This window comes from Bos taurus, chromosome 17 (assembly GCF_002263795.3).
Source record: "Bos taurus isolate L1 Dominette 01449 registration number 42190680 breed Hereford chromosome 17, ARS-UCD2.0, whole genome shotgun sequence".
In the NCBI taxonomy this organism is placed as follows: Eukaryota; Metazoa; Chordata; class Mammalia; order Artiodactyla; family Bovidae; genus Bos; species Bos taurus.
Genome location: NC_037344.1, coordinates 46,349,197 through 46,364,609, shown reverse-complemented (window position 1 = coordinate 46,364,609; position 15,413 = coordinate 46,349,197). Strand labels below are relative to the sequence as shown.

At 43.2% G+C, this 15,413-nt stretch overlaps 1 protein-coding gene across 5 annotated transcripts in view; it reads right to left on the bottom strand.

Annotated features, from left to right (window-relative positions):
- The window catches only part of STX2 (syntaxin 2), a 66,473-nt gene that overhangs the window by 18,581 nt on the left and 32,479 nt on the right, over positions 1-15,413 (bottom strand). The window contains exons 9-10 of one of the 5 annotated variants that reach the window (XM_003587140.5): positions 14,044-14,154; positions 6,735-8,923 (exon numbers count right to left, since the gene is read on the bottom strand). The exons of 1 other annotated variant lie outside the window; for it this stretch is intronic. In XM_003587140.5, coding sequence (XP_003587188.1) covers positions 8,846-8,923; positions 14,044-14,154 — 189 coding nt within the window. In that variant the 3' untranslated portion in view covers positions 6,735-8,845. 3 more of the 5 variants (XM_059876308.1, XM_010813868.4, XM_003587141.5) reach the window with 3 other exon arrangements.

Genomic DNA, 15,413 nt, shown 5'->3' with positions numbered 1-15,413 from the left:
ACAATGTTAATTTCTGCTCTAAAGCAAACTGATTCAGTAATACATATATATATATATGTATGTATTTTCCATATTCTTTTCCATTAGGGTTCCATAGACACTGAATATAGTTCCCTGTACTATACAGAAGGAGGACCTTGTTGTTGATCCATCCTATATAATAGTTTGCACCTGCTAGCCCCGAACACCCAGTCCTTCCCTCCTCCCAATCCCTTGGCAACCATAAGTCTGTTCTCTGTGTCCACGAATCTGTTTCTTCTGTGTCAATAGGTTCATTTGCTTTTCTAAAACTGACACAGACTTGTAATTAACATAATACCATGTCTGTGTCACATCCAACAAAATTAATCATCATCTCACAGGCACTCCTGTGAGTCAAAGTTATCTGATTAGCTCAAAAACATTTACCTTTGATTTTGCTCAAATGAGGACCACAGGTTACACTGATGTTTATTTCTCTGAACTGTTCCTTTCCTACAGATGCATCAATCTTCATTAATCAGAAATATATCCAAAGAGGGACTTCCTGTTGGTCCAATGGCTGGGACTCCAAGGTCCCAATGCAGGAGGCCTGGGTTTGATCCCTGATCAGGGAACTAGATGCCACATGACACAACTAAGAGTTCGAATGCCACAACGGAGACCGGGTACAGCCAAATAAATAAACAACGCAAAAAAGAGAGAGAGAGAGAAATGCATCAGAGAGCAAGCAAGCAGGATTTTAAACAAATGAGGGTCCTAGCAGGGTGAGGGGAGTGGGATTAGAAGGCACTGCCTGCCCCCCATTGCCCCTTTCTTCTTTGCAAATAAACAAACCATCCCTTGGAGGATCACAAAGACCTTGGTGAATTTTGCTTACAAGCAATGGTCATAGACTATCAATACATTATCAATCCCCTCTGTAGCTGGGAGATGGATAATTATCACGGCTCTGCCCAGACTATCATGGCTCTGCTGACTCCTTGGGGGACCTCCCCCAGGTATCACGGGGGTAAAAAGATGAGTAGGATGTGCTGCAGTGAGGAGACTGGGATGTACACTCCACAGCCCCACTTCCCAGTCCCCCTGCATGTGTCCCTAGGCCTTGGGGTTTATCCTTAAATCAGTTCATTCATTCTTCCACAATGAAAATATAAAGTCAAGTGTGGCAAATCATAGAAAAAGAAATGCATTAACTGTTCTGTGAATTCAGAGAATTAAGTGTAACCTAGGGCTTCCCAGGCGGCCCTATTGGTAAAGAACCCACCTGCCAATGCAAGAGACGTCAGAGATGTGGGTTCAATCCCTGGGTTCGGAAGATCCCCTGGAGGAGGACACAGCAACCCACTCCTGTATTCTCGCCTGAAGAACCCCATGGACAGAGGAGCCTGGCGGGCTTTGGTCTATAGGATCACAAAGAGCTGGACATGACTGAAGGGACTTAGCCTAGCCTAGTGTAACCTGTGTGGGTGCCAGGGCCCTCGTGGAAGATGCTCCTCATGAACCAGGCAGAATAAAAAGGAATACCAATCTTTAGTCATGCTTCTAGAAAAAGATTTCAGGCATTTCATTCATAAACCATAACAATCTTGTTGAATTACTTGTTAAATCTACTGTTTATTCTGGAAGAGTTTCAGATTTGGAGACATTGTGGCTATTCCTGTGAGCATCTTCTTTCCTTCTGAACCCAATTCTCCACACTTAGAAACCTCTCACTGACTCCCCACCCCAGCCCACCTCCCCTGGAAAATATCCTTTCTGTTACAGCAAAAACAGAATTGAGTGAACAGCCTTTGGCACATACCAGCCAAACAGTCGGAGAAGGCAATCGCACCCCAGTCCAGTACTCTTGCCTGGAAAATCCCATGGACGGAGGAGCCTGGTAGGCTGCAGTCCATGGGGTCGCTAAGAGTCAGACACGACTGAGCGACTTCACTTTCACTTTTCACTTTCATGCATTGGAGAAGGAAATGGCAACCCACTCCAGTGTTCTTGCCTGGAGAATCCCAGGGACAAGGGAGCCTGGTAGGCTGCCATCTGTGGGGTCGCACAGAGTCGGACACGACTGAAGCGACTTAGCAGCAGCAGCAGCAGCAGCCAAACAGCCCTGGAAGAGTTATGTAATCTTGGTTAGTACTACTACTAACACACACTTGTAGCTGGACTTGTCCATCATAAAGCTAATTACTCTGACTCCATTTAGATTATACACTGCACCTGGCATCCTTCTCCCCCTACCCTCTCTTGTAGCATTCTGCATTTCAGAAAGTCATGGGCTGATAACTTCAGGGATACCAGACCCGGCTGCTGAGTCGCCCGATGCCAGCTGTGGTTGTTTTCAAATCTTGAAAAAGAAAAAAAAAAAAAATGCAAAACCTTCATGAGGATATAAAAACCTCTCCCTATTCCCCAGAGAGGGGGCACAGTTCTTGAGGTGCCAGCCTGCTGTGTTCTCCCCCTTGCCTGGCAAAAAGAAAAAAGCCACTCATATTTCCTCCAAATGCTGTCTCCATATTTCTATTCACCATCAGTGGACAGGGAGTCCCGATTTTGGCAGCCTTCCTAGCACCCAGCTTCCAGAAATTGTCAGTCCCTCTTTCTTGGTTTACTCTCCCGTTCAACTACTGCAGCAGCCTCTGGGTCTGTTTTCTACCTTGTTTCTTCACCAGTTTCACCCTAGTTTTCCTTCCCATGGAATGTGCTAGAATCAGCTCAGCACGCAAGCCCCTCCCCCTCTCTTCCTGTCTCTTCCCTTCTCTCCACCCATTGCCCTGACTCTGTTCTGCATCATGAAAAAATGACAACCCAACAGGAAGGCACATCCTCTTAGAGGTGGAGGAAGCGGGCAAATTCTCCCCTGTGGGTGGCATGGTGGGTGGTCTGACTGCTGCAAGCACTCACTTTTTGGCGGATTGTGTCTGTTCATGAAAAGTGCCCAGTCTGAACAGCCCCGGAGATGCCCACAGCTGCAGGGATCATCCCAATTCCACACGTCACGGTCCCAGGAACTGGACAGGGAAATTCTGCCATGAGGTTAGATCTGTGGGAGACCTCTCCCCAAAAAGAGGATGTCTGCATGGCTGATGTTACCTCTGCGGAGATGTTGCCCAAAATACTCTGCTCACTACTCTGCTTTGCAATCTGACTACCGGAGGAAGGACTTCTGATGAGTGTCAAGTGGGTGTGCGTGAAGCGTGTCACCGTATTTTGAACAAAGCAGCTGTGGCCACAGGAAGCTGTTCACTGTGGAACACTGGTCTCCTCACTGAGGACAGAAACCTCTTAGCAGTTGCCCTTCAACCAAAGCATCAGAGCCACCCCTAGTTTCCTGGGTCCTGTGGCAAGCACTTCTATTTATTTATCCAGGGATCTCCAGTTTATATCAGACACAGCTTTCTGATAAAAACATCCCTACTAACAGACATTTCTCCAAGGAAGACATACAGATGGCCAACAGGCACAAGATGCTCAATGTCACTAATTATTAGAGAAATGCAAATCAAAACCACAGCAAAGTATCACCTCACACCAGTCAAAATGGCTATCATTGAAGTCTACAAACGAAAAATGCTGGATGGGGTGTGGAGAAAAGGGAACCCTCCTACACTGTTGGTGCAGCCACTGTGGAGAACAGCATGCAGGTTCCTCAAAAAACTAAAAATGGAATTACCATATGATTCTGCAATCCCACTCCTGGGCATATTATCCAGAGAAAACTTTAATTCAAAATGATACAGGCACCCCTATGTTCACAGCAATAGCCAAGATGCGGAAACAAGCTAAGTATTCATCGACAGAAGACTGGATAAAGATGTGGTACTGGCATACAATGGAAGATTGCTGCTGCTGCTAAGTCGCTTCAGTCGTGTCCGACTCTGTGCGACCCCACAGACGGCAGCCCACCAGGCTCCCCCGTCCCTGGGATTCTCCAGGCAAGAACACTGGAGTGGGTTGCCATTTCCTTCTCCAATGCATGAAAGTGAAAAGTGAAAGTGAAGTCGCTCAGTTGTGTCCGACTCCTAGCGACCCCATGGACTGCAGCCCACCAGGCTCCTCCGTCCATGGGATTTTCCAGGCAAGAGTACTGGAGTGGGGTGCCACTGCCTTCTCCAACAATGGAAGATACTCAGCCCTTAAAAAGAATGAAATACTGTCGTTTGCAGAAACATGGATGCAACTAGAGATTATCTTACAAAGTAAGTCAGACAAATACCGTATGACATCACTTACATGTGGAATCTGAAATATGACACCAACAATCCACAAAGCAGAAACAGACTCACTTAAGAGAGACTTGTGGCGGCCAAGGCGGAGGGTCTGGGGAAGGAAGGACTGCAAGCGTGGGGTCAGCAGATGCAAACTAGTGTATATAAGATGGATAAACAACAAGGTCCTGCTGTGCAGCACAGGCAACTACAGTCAATATCCTTGAGAAACCATAATGTGAAAGAATACTTTTTAAAAAATGTATATATGTGCATATACTAAGTCACTTTGCTGTACAGCAGAAACTAATGGAACATCATACATCAACTATGCTTCAGTTAAAAATACATATTGCCTGCCATTCTAGTAAACAATGAATGTTGCCCACAGTCAAGGCATCAGCCACTCAGCCTGAGGGGACTCGGATGGAGAAAAGCAGGATACTGGCCCTAGATAGTTGAGGTGCATATTAAAGGAATAATTTCACTGAGCCCTGACTCTTTCATCTTCCCATCCCTAGAAAATCACTAAGATCATTGAGATGTCTGGTTTTGTAATGAGCATTAACCTTTCAGCATTGGACTACATGTTTTTTAGCGAAAACTCATAATACATCCTGGCTGCTGCCTGACCTCTTTGGAGCAGTCCCTCAGAGCGATCTAAGAGGCTGTACCCAGCCTACATCCTCGGTAAAGCCACCAAATAAAACATCATTCTCAACTTTCAGGTCGTGTGTTGTGTTTTTTTTTGCAGTCAACATAAGTCCCAGGCTTGCAGGCTGAACCTACTAACGCATGGCCCTGCCCTTGATCATGCCACCTTTTCTGGAACTTACCCCTTTCCCACAACCGGACCTGTAACCATCTTCCTGGTTTAGGAATCTGCTCATTCAGGGGATGTGAGTCAGAAGATGACAACTGGATGTTGCCTCAAAGGAAAACAAAATGGCTCGCTGTCCATATGGCACTCTCTCTGGAAACACGGGCACATCTTCACCCTGACTGCAGCTAGGACATGGGATGCTTCACCAGAGCTCCTGCTGCACTGAAACCCCAAAATGTGCTGTCTCATCCACACCGAACACTGGATCTTAACAAAGGCGGGAACCAGGGTTGGATGAGGTCAAGACTGTGTCCTGTGCGTACCGTGTTGGTTTCACACTTTAAAACCAAGCAAAGCCCCAGGCTTTGCTCAGCTGCCCTCCAGAGGCTGGTTCTGGACTTGTTTCCCTCTGGAGTCGATTCTTCTCACTGATGTTCTCCTTCGTGTAGGGGAGGGGAGGAGGGGGAGGTGGGTGGGGGGGTGTGCTGCTGTGTTCACTGAAATAGTAACCTAGAAAGAGGGGGCGGGGGGGGGGACACATGGCTGGGGAGGCCTCAGCTGTCACAGGGGGCCCTTGACAAGCACACGAGTCATTGCCATGAGAAGATGCGGACTGACTCCTGGCCTTCCCCACTACCCTTATCCAGGCCCCCCTGATCTCCTTGGAGCCCCTGAACCAGGCCCCAACCCACAATCGGGACAAAATCCCTGGGCAACCCTGACCCCTGAGCCCCCCAGGGTCCCTCCTGTGACCCAGGCTCTTCCAACCCAAGCCCCGTGACCTGCGGGCCCCACCATTTTAACTCATGAAAGGATGTGAGCTTAGATTTATTGAAGAAATTAACTAAAACTGTTGGAAGAGGTCCTGGAAAGGATGCGACTGCTCATTGACCCACAAGGTGGCCCCCGGGCATCGGAGGCCCGGCAACCCAGCCCTGTCCTTGGATGTCTGCTCTGCCCACCCCCCAGCACCCCCATGTCCACTGTGGGAGCCATTTCAAGGATGCCCCTTGACAGAGCTGGTGTGGAGACCTTGGAGCGGCGTGGGTGTCTGAATCTCAGGAAGATCTCTCTCTCAACTCCAAGGTGCAGTGGGCAGGTGGGTGGTGATCGTGCCCTGTGGAACCCCAGACAAACCTCCGAGGGAAGTTGGGGGGCTGCCTCCTCCTCAGCCTCCCTGGGAAACTCCCCAGGGTGTGAACCTAAGAAACTCAGGCGATAAACTTCATAGTCTTTAAAAAATATAGACCAAGGCACTAAATTACTGAGTGTGCTTGTCAAGACTGCAGCTTGAAAGGAAAGAAAGAGAGAAGGTTAGAGGTAATACATGAGTGGGGGTGGAGAGGTGTCCAACCTTCATGAACTGATGTTCTCCAGAACTAGCTTATTTTTCTTTCTTTTACATGCCAGATTTTGAACACCACTTTTCCACATGATTAGAATTCAGTAAGGATTATGGATTAGGGAAATTCCAGTTAATAAGAAAGTGGAGGGGGGTGCCCTGTTAATAACTATCAATACGAACATGTCAAATTGGCAGAAGCATGCAAAGCCAAATTCCCTAAATTAGCATTTGTTGTCAACAGCAAGAAACCAGGTGGGTTTCTTAATATGTGACAGCCAAACCACAGAAGTTGGTAACACCAAATAATCAAAAACTTACCAAAAACACCTAAAATTATTAACTTACATTGTATCATTACACATAATAACAGCCACAGGTAATATTCTTTTAACAATTTATTTATGGATATGCAATAAAATATCTCCCCCCAAATCTTTCCAGAAATGAACAAGGCAGAAAGTAAAATATTTTTTTTGGGTTCTCTTGAGTTTGTTTTGTTTTGTTTTTTTAATGTAAACATGACATTTCAAGAAATGATTTAAAAAGTAACAAGTGAACCTGTATATGTATTTTTAAAAATCCGATGTCAAATAGGTACATGAGGCTTAGACATACAAAATGGGTTACCTGGTGAACTTAAACACCTTAAGTAGAAATCAAGAAGCGGTTTCATAACTTCAACTATATAAAACACAGATTCAGTAGGTGTTTCAAATCCAGGAAGAATGTCTTGAAGAGATACAAGAAGAATTGCTATGAGGAGTGGGGGCTAAAAAGACTTTACTTGAAGCGACAGCAGGACACGTGGGGAGCATGAAGTGTCTCCACGCGTGCACATCATCATATGGACAACGGCTGTACAAAAGTCACCCTGACACAAGCATGATCGCTGGATAGTTAAATTCCCTCAGGACAAGTCATGCCATCAACATAAGCAGCAACAAGGGAGCCTGTCTCACTGATGGGCTAAAGATTTAAGAAACATATATGTTGGAGCCAGAAGACTCCTAAAGGAATCCTGACTGCACAGTAATGACCAGCAAGAAAATAAAATGCACACATACAGACTTGACTCTGAGCTAAGCAGTCAGATGTATAAAGTATGAACGCGTGAAATTCGTAACTGTATTCAAGAGGGAGCACAGCTTCTACACGGTTCTGTAATTCACACTTACAGCTTGCAATCAGGCGTGTCTATATATTAGTTTTCAAGCCAGACAATGTTAAATTACAGTCACGAGCTTACACAATCACATACAGAAATAACAAGAGATAACTATATTTTTAATATCCTTCACATATTCATTTAAAGTTTTGACTACTTGCTATCATATAGATGCCCATTTGCTAATAAGATTTCGTACATTTTACAGTCTAAATATAAAGCACATTATAATTTTAAAAAATTAAGAAGTAATACAAATGTTAATTACGGATTCCTGTAAACTTTGAGAATTAACTTTTAAAGTTCAGCAGAATAGTAGGTATGTAACAAGAACATTCAGGTGATCTGTACATGTAAGAATGACTTAATGTCTGGGAATGATCCCCTTGAGTTTAAAATTTGATTTTATCACCACCTTAAATTCAGACATTATTAGTGTGAACAGGGAAACACAAACCTTATTTTGTAAAGAATGAAAGCAGAGACCATTGTCTTTACATTGCAGTAACTAATTTATTATCTTGGGTAATGGAACAGGTAGAGAGGAAGCTGAGTACAATAATCGAGCTTTTCCTGGAGGGTACTGGGCAGATTTGAACCTTATAAATCAATTTCAACAGAAGGAACTAGAAAGGCTTTTTGGGGTACTTTGCAACCAATGTTTTCTATGCCGATGGCAAACTGTGTAAACAACTGTGCAAAGATGGCTCTGACATCATGACGTTTCTTTCCTACTTCTTTTAAAGGCAATAGTTAATACATAAAATCGGAGTAAATTAAGATGTTAATATATTAAACAATTAATTTATAAACATGTAAACTTATAGATATCTTACAAAACAGCTCTGTGATAATAAAAATAATTTTTGCAAACATAAACAGACATGAGTGAAACATAGTACAAAAATGTCTCTTAATGAGCATGTTAGCTGGGAGAGGGAAGAAAGTCTCAGACATGAAATCTAATAACTTCATAACATAAGATATTCCTAATTCACATACATATTTTTAACACTGAAATATATTAAAAAAATTGAAAATTTCAATGATTCCTTATTTTAAGGCCATTGAAACAAGTCTCACATTGTTAAATGTTTGTGCTGTGTTATTTAGAGTCCAAGGATGTCTGGGTTAACGCATCACATCCATTCTGTTTTTTCCACTGAACAATACATTCTGTTGTGCTCTCTCCTTGAATTCACTAATAAAATATCAGCACTCAATGCCACATGTCACAATGTCTAGGATTCATTCATGAAATGGGAGGATGCTGATTTGCTGCAGATGTGGTCTGACTCCAAGGACAAATGGCTCTTGGGATACGGTTGCTATGACAATGTTGTTGCTAGGATAATTCCAAGGATCACAAGCAAAATAACTACACAAATAATAATGAACATCATTTTCTGCAAGATAAAGAAAAACATTTATTAATTTGCAAGATAGCAAAGGAAAGAAATCACTGATGTCATTTCCTAACAAAATTCTCTTGGAATTTGAGATGGTTTAAAATCCATCATCAAGAAAGAACCCCTACAGGTCACAGAAAAGGGAGGAGTGGGGAAGGGAAGTTCCAGAGGCATAGCACAAAGTTACAGACACATATACATTAAATTAAGTGAATTTAGTAATTTAAAATACATATTATTAAAACAATAACCATTGACTCCTGGAGGTAAAACACAATGTCTACTTGACACCATGTGGGTTCTTAACGAACACTTTCTATTGATCACAGTAAAATCCCAACTATTGTTTCTTGGATGCATTGTACATCTTATAATTTTAAATGGATTTATTTCTCATTTGCTGAAAAAAATCTTATTTATGCTTTTTTTTTTTACATTGAGGTAAGACGCATGTAAAAAATCAACACACCATTAACTCAGTCTTCTATTGCATCCTTGGCTCAGAGGAAGGCAATACAACATTTAACTTTTTGCTTCCAGTTAACAAGCATCCTTGCACAGGATGCTTGAAAAGCTAAACAACCTCTGGCTTGAGAAATCTAGTCTCTCTAGGAATACCATCTATGGGAGAAGGTGAGGAATTCACACAGATGAGAGGCATACCATACCGCCTGACTTCGAGTTCTCTTGGTAAACAGCAGAGATGCATCATTTTAAATCACGGTTACCAAACACACAGCACACTTTCACCTGAGAAATCACACCTGCCAAAACTGGTCAGTGCTGAGAACGCCATCAGTCACTGCATGATTTATGAAGGCAAGCATGGCCAGGCCCCTCAGGAAACTTCCCTGTCAATTACTCAGAACCTAGGGACCACTGCCTGCAGGACATCACACCCTCAAATTTCAGGTCACTTATTAATATTATGCACATTTCCTGGAAAGCAAGGCCTTGGTCCCAACCATCCTGGCATCTCCTCGTGTGTCTTCCTGCAAGCCTCTCTCAACATCTTTCTAGACACACCTTTTCCCTCTGGTCTATCACGCCTTACTTCCGATCAACACCACCCTTCAGCTCCAGAAACTGCTCCATATGCCCGTTAACCTCAGCCACCAGGCAGCTCTGCATCTCGCTGCCATCCAGGCATCTGCCAGGTCTCTGGGTACCATACATGGGTGTGTGCTTGCACATCTGGCTTTTGGAAATGCCTCCTGAATCCTACCATGACTGGGTTCCTGCACCCTTAATACCACAGATGGAACGACCATTCTCGTCCAACATCCTGCTCACAGCTCCAGTCAAATGCCTGGACTTCTCCTTGGTGGCCCATGCACACCCCGAGTCAAGCTGCCTCCTACTACACCTAAATCACGACCACGTGCCCTCTCAGCCATGTCCTCGGATAGAAAGCCAGGCATCTGGCCCTTGCTACAAGGTTACAGGGACCAAGATTCCCTCCACATGGTGCCTACAGGCCCAGAGAAGGCTGTGCTGAACTACCTGCCGAAAGAATAAATTAGTTTTTCAAAAGCATAATTAAAGACACCAAGCACTGCATTTGTATTAAAAAAAAAAATTGTTGGTAAGCGCTCTGATGTGTTTTGTGTTCACACGTGCTTAAAGGCATGAAGGTACAGCAGCCCCCCAGGCCCAGGGCACAGAGCAAGCCTGGGGCTCCCCAGAACCACGCTGGGAGGAGCCTGCCCTCGTTCAACGGCATCGTCACAGCATTTGATCTCAGATTCTGTTTATCTTTAGCGGAAACACATCCAACTAACCATATTATGGCCACTAGGAAAAGCTAAGAAAATGCAGAGTTTATACACAGTTCATAAAGAATTCTAAAAATAGTTTTTAAATACATTATTATTAGTGAAGGACAATCACATGTATCTTTAGTTCAGCAAAGGTAACAGGAAAGCATGGAGAGATACATAAACGTCCTGCCTGATGAAAAGAGTGCTCAGAGCTCCTTCTGCCTCCTGAAAAAAATGGCTTGCTAACAAACTCAACATCCTGGAGCTTCCGAGTGCAAGCCCATGCTTCCGTGAATGTCAGGAGCCTCACCTGCTAACTGCGTGCTCAGCGCACAGATGCTTACACCAAGAAACACCTCTTCTTTAATACAGCACTAAGTGTTTATCAAGCCAGCAGTTGCTTTCACAATAAAATAATTAATTCATCAAGGACTAGTTGTCACAATCTAGATACAATAAATTCCAATGATTATGCCAAACAAACATTTTAAAATAAACAATTAGTATGTCCAACTCTGAGAAACCAGACAGCACGCTAGCTTAAGAGTTGAAAGAAGGATGATTCCAAATGCATAAAGAGACGAAAAGCACAAATCTCCCAAAGTTTGCTGAAAGGTGACACTCATGCAGTGAATAAAAATAAAGGTGCTATAAATAAATAATATCTTTTGAGTATCTTTTGTATTCCAAACCCTTTAAATTGAGAATATCTTTTGAGTATTTTTTGTATTCCAAACCCATTAAATTGAGAATTAACAGCCATGCTACTCAGTGTAAGTTTTCATTTTAATGTGGACACATTTAAAACAAGCTCAATGATGCCAGTGGAAACAAGTGAGACAAAGTCTCTTGGTTCCACTGAGTGTTCTTCACAGCTTTCGTCCCATTCCCTCTAATTCCATAGTAAAATGGTGAGCAAATAAATACAGCTCACAAAGCACGTTCAGTTGTTGCACTTATTCTAAGAATTAAAACTTATGAGACAAATTATTAAATGTTAGTTTTTTCATTGAGAATTAATCCTCATTACTAAAGTTATTCCACTAATGAAGGGCTTCAATAAGGAGGAAGCGTCTTCCTGGATCAAAAACAAAAGCCTGAAGAGTCAGGAGCTGTTGCCACCCCTACTATCACATCTAAACAAATCCAGAGGTTTCAGAAAACAGCAGGAAGACAACCCTGGTTTAGAAATGGACAGCAACCCAGCAAATGTGTATTCTCAGCACACGATGACTAGAGACCTGAATTCAGACGTCAGGCAAACACTCCGCTGGCAGGCTTTTGTTACTTTCCAGTATTTCTGGATTGGGCGAGCACCACTATTAGCTAATTGGGCGAGTGGCTAAGCAGATTAGTTGATTAGTTACTTACTGCCGTGCTGGCAGAGACATGCATGCTGCCGTTATCCACATCATCACTTGCCAACTGATAAACCAATAATTAGAGCAATCACAGCCAACAGAACCAGTGACACAGCCACAATTATCCACTTTTTCTGTCAAAGAAAAGCAAGCTGATTATGTCATGGTTAATTCCACATTGCCGTATTAGAAGATATCGTTCATTTAAAAATCAAATAATCCATTGGAATGTGTTTTAAAATCTAAATTATGGGCCATCGATTAACTGTTTGACAATTTTCAAAGTTGTCCAAAAGAGGGATTTTTAATTTAATGAGGTCAGACTATTTGGAGATATACTATTATAGAACTTGAAATATTAGGTTTTATCAATGAGAAAGCACATGACCACATTCTTTTGATAAGTTTCTAATGAACTGAGACATACAGCTGATTTATTTTTTCATGTATAGAGAGCTGTGTGGCCAGGTCAGTGAATGAGGAAATCAGTGACCTAAGCCCCTACACTTTTCTTCTTGTTTGTTTGCGATTGGCAGGTAAGTCCTTCACTTAACTGCCACCCCAAATAAAACAGATCATTCCACTAGCGTCATCCAGTCTCTCAGGGGTTAACCGGCTGCCCTGGGAATGGAACCAGGACACCACGAGAGGGGACGGCCAGCATCTCAAGGACCACACACCCAACAGCAGAGTTAGAGGTGAACAAGCTGTGAGTGGTTTCAGATGTCAGGCCTTGAGTTGGAGAAGTTGTGATGAATTTCGAAATGAGCCTCAGGTTCTGACCAGTGGCCACTCCAGGTAATATACTGACCCAGCCACCTGCTAGAGCGAGGCCTTCTCTGCCAGATCAGGATGAGATGGGAATGTCTCATGGAAACGTTCACTGACCTGCTGTTCAGGTCATGGAGAAAGGATGGGACCTGTCCTTTTTTAGTGACTGCTTTAAAGTGTAAGTCCGTTCTGTGCCTGAACCAGAGCACGTCACACCCAGACCTCACCACCTCACTTTAGTTTAAGGCTCAATATTTCAAAATCTGGTAACACAGAATAATGTAAGAAACCATGTCTTACATCTCAAAGATAATTAATACACAGATATTCCCAAGAGAAAGCAGGGTGAGATGTTTTGCAGGCTGACATGAAAGCCCTGATGTGCCTCATATTTGAGAACATCTATGGACCATTGTCACAGGTGAATCTGACTCTTCGTTTTTCCTGAACATTCTGAAACTCCCTCTTTACTAGGCCTTCATGACATCGCATGGAAATCTCCCCTGACAGGCACCGAGAAAGGCCTCTGCCAGGAGGAGGGAGGGGGACAGGCACTGAAGTCGGGGTCTGGGGCCCTGTGTCGCTCTCGTCTACACTGGGGAGAAAGAAACCAACAAGTGGTGGGCCAGGTCACATGGAGAGACACACAGTTTTCCAGTCCCTGAATCAGAACGGAACTCTGTAGCTTTGCTGTTTCCTTAGAAAGCTTTCACTATGAAGATATTAAAACTCCTTTACAAAGCTTCATGGGGAGTGCTACATAACATCTGAGGTCCATGGTCAAGCAATTCTCTTTCCTCCAATCCAAAGGATTAGCAAATAACCTAACGAATAAAGTGTTCACTGCATAAATTGTGTAACCAATGATTTTTAGGAGAATTTCCAGTCCCATGAGTTTTATATGTCCCTCCAAATAATGACCCAAGAAACAGAGAACTGTGGAACTGAAACCCATTCAACCAAGGAAAGGGAGGTGGGGCCAACTTTGGCAACCCTAAATAAGGGTTATCATTACTTAGAACTGACAGGGTTCACCGTCAACATAACTTATCTGATACACTTCAAACGTTTCAGCAAAAAGAATTACTTCAGTTTTCAAATGCAAGATTAATGTAAGACGTTTTTATTTCCCGGAATACATTTAAAGTAGGCTTGCATCAGTGTATGACCACGCGAAACCAAATCCAGAGGAAAATGTACTTCAACTCTGAAAGACCAAACTCACCCTTCTTGCTTTGCTTTGATATTTAATAGCTTTCTTCGTTTCTTCTTTTGCATGTTCTACATAGTCTGCGGCATTCATAACATTTTTTTCTATGTTGTTGATCATTTCACCCTTAAAACGAAAAGTTTCAAACTTAGAGGACACTTTCAAATGACTTAACTGTGCCTCTTAAGACAGTCACAGAGCAGCAGTAAAGTTTCCACAGGAACGTAATGTGCATGGAATGGACACTGAAGTATTTTTCACATTTACAAAAAGATGAGACCATTATAAATGTGCCAATATGAAAAGTAATCAAATTCCAACTTACATTACAAAAAGAACTAAAAGGGATGGGCAACAATGCTGACAATTAAAGGCATATCAAGTAGGCTTTGAGATGTGCTTTAATATAGGAACACTCTCTTAAAATGGGCACAGTGAGTGAGAGGCAGCTGGCTTTAGGCTAAGCTAACACTTACTATTACGCACAAACATACGACATCCCAAGAGTGACCTCTTTTCTAATGGGTAGACAATATTTGTCATTTCTTTAAAATACCAGTAAACTAGGAATAGCTTACGTCTCCCATTAAATTGACTAGATTAATGAGCAAAAAAATGTAAAGAGAGGTGAACCCATTGAAGCATCAGGGGAGAAAAGCACATTACCTGGTTTTCTGTCCACCAGCAGACATAATCTGCAGCAGTGAATAGTAAAGCATTGGAAAGTGACGCAGAGTTAACTTACTCATTCACACATTTCAACATACTAGCCAGTTTCAACTAAACATATTTTGAATTAGATGAGTCAATACAATGCAATACTAACAGACTTCTGAAAGGAAACAATGCAACGAAGCTAAGAATACATTGACATATCGATTTTTCTAGTAGAGATTAACACATCTGGCATAGAACAATCCTAAAAGTCCAAGGTACTCTAAAATCTTTAGATTTTAGACTGAGCGACTTCACTTTCACTTTTCACTTTCATGCATTGGAGAAGGAAATGGCAACCCACTCCAGTGTTCTTGCCTGAAGAATCCCAGGGACGGGGGAGCCTGGTGGGCTGCTGTCTCAGGGGTCGCACAGAGTCAGACACGACTGAAGCGACTTAGCAGCAGCAGACACTGAGGGAGAAGGCAATGGCACCCCACTCCAGTACTCTTGTCTGGAAAATCCCATGGACGGAGGAGCCTGGTAGGCTGCAGTCCCTGGGGTCGTGAAGAGTCAGACACGACTGAGCGACTTCACTTTCACTTTTCACTTTCATGCATTGGAGAAGGAAATGGCAACCCACTCCAGTGTTCTTGCCTGGAGAATCCCAGGGACGGGAGCCTGGTAGGCTTCCGTCTATGGGGTCGCACAGAGTCGCACACGACTGAAGT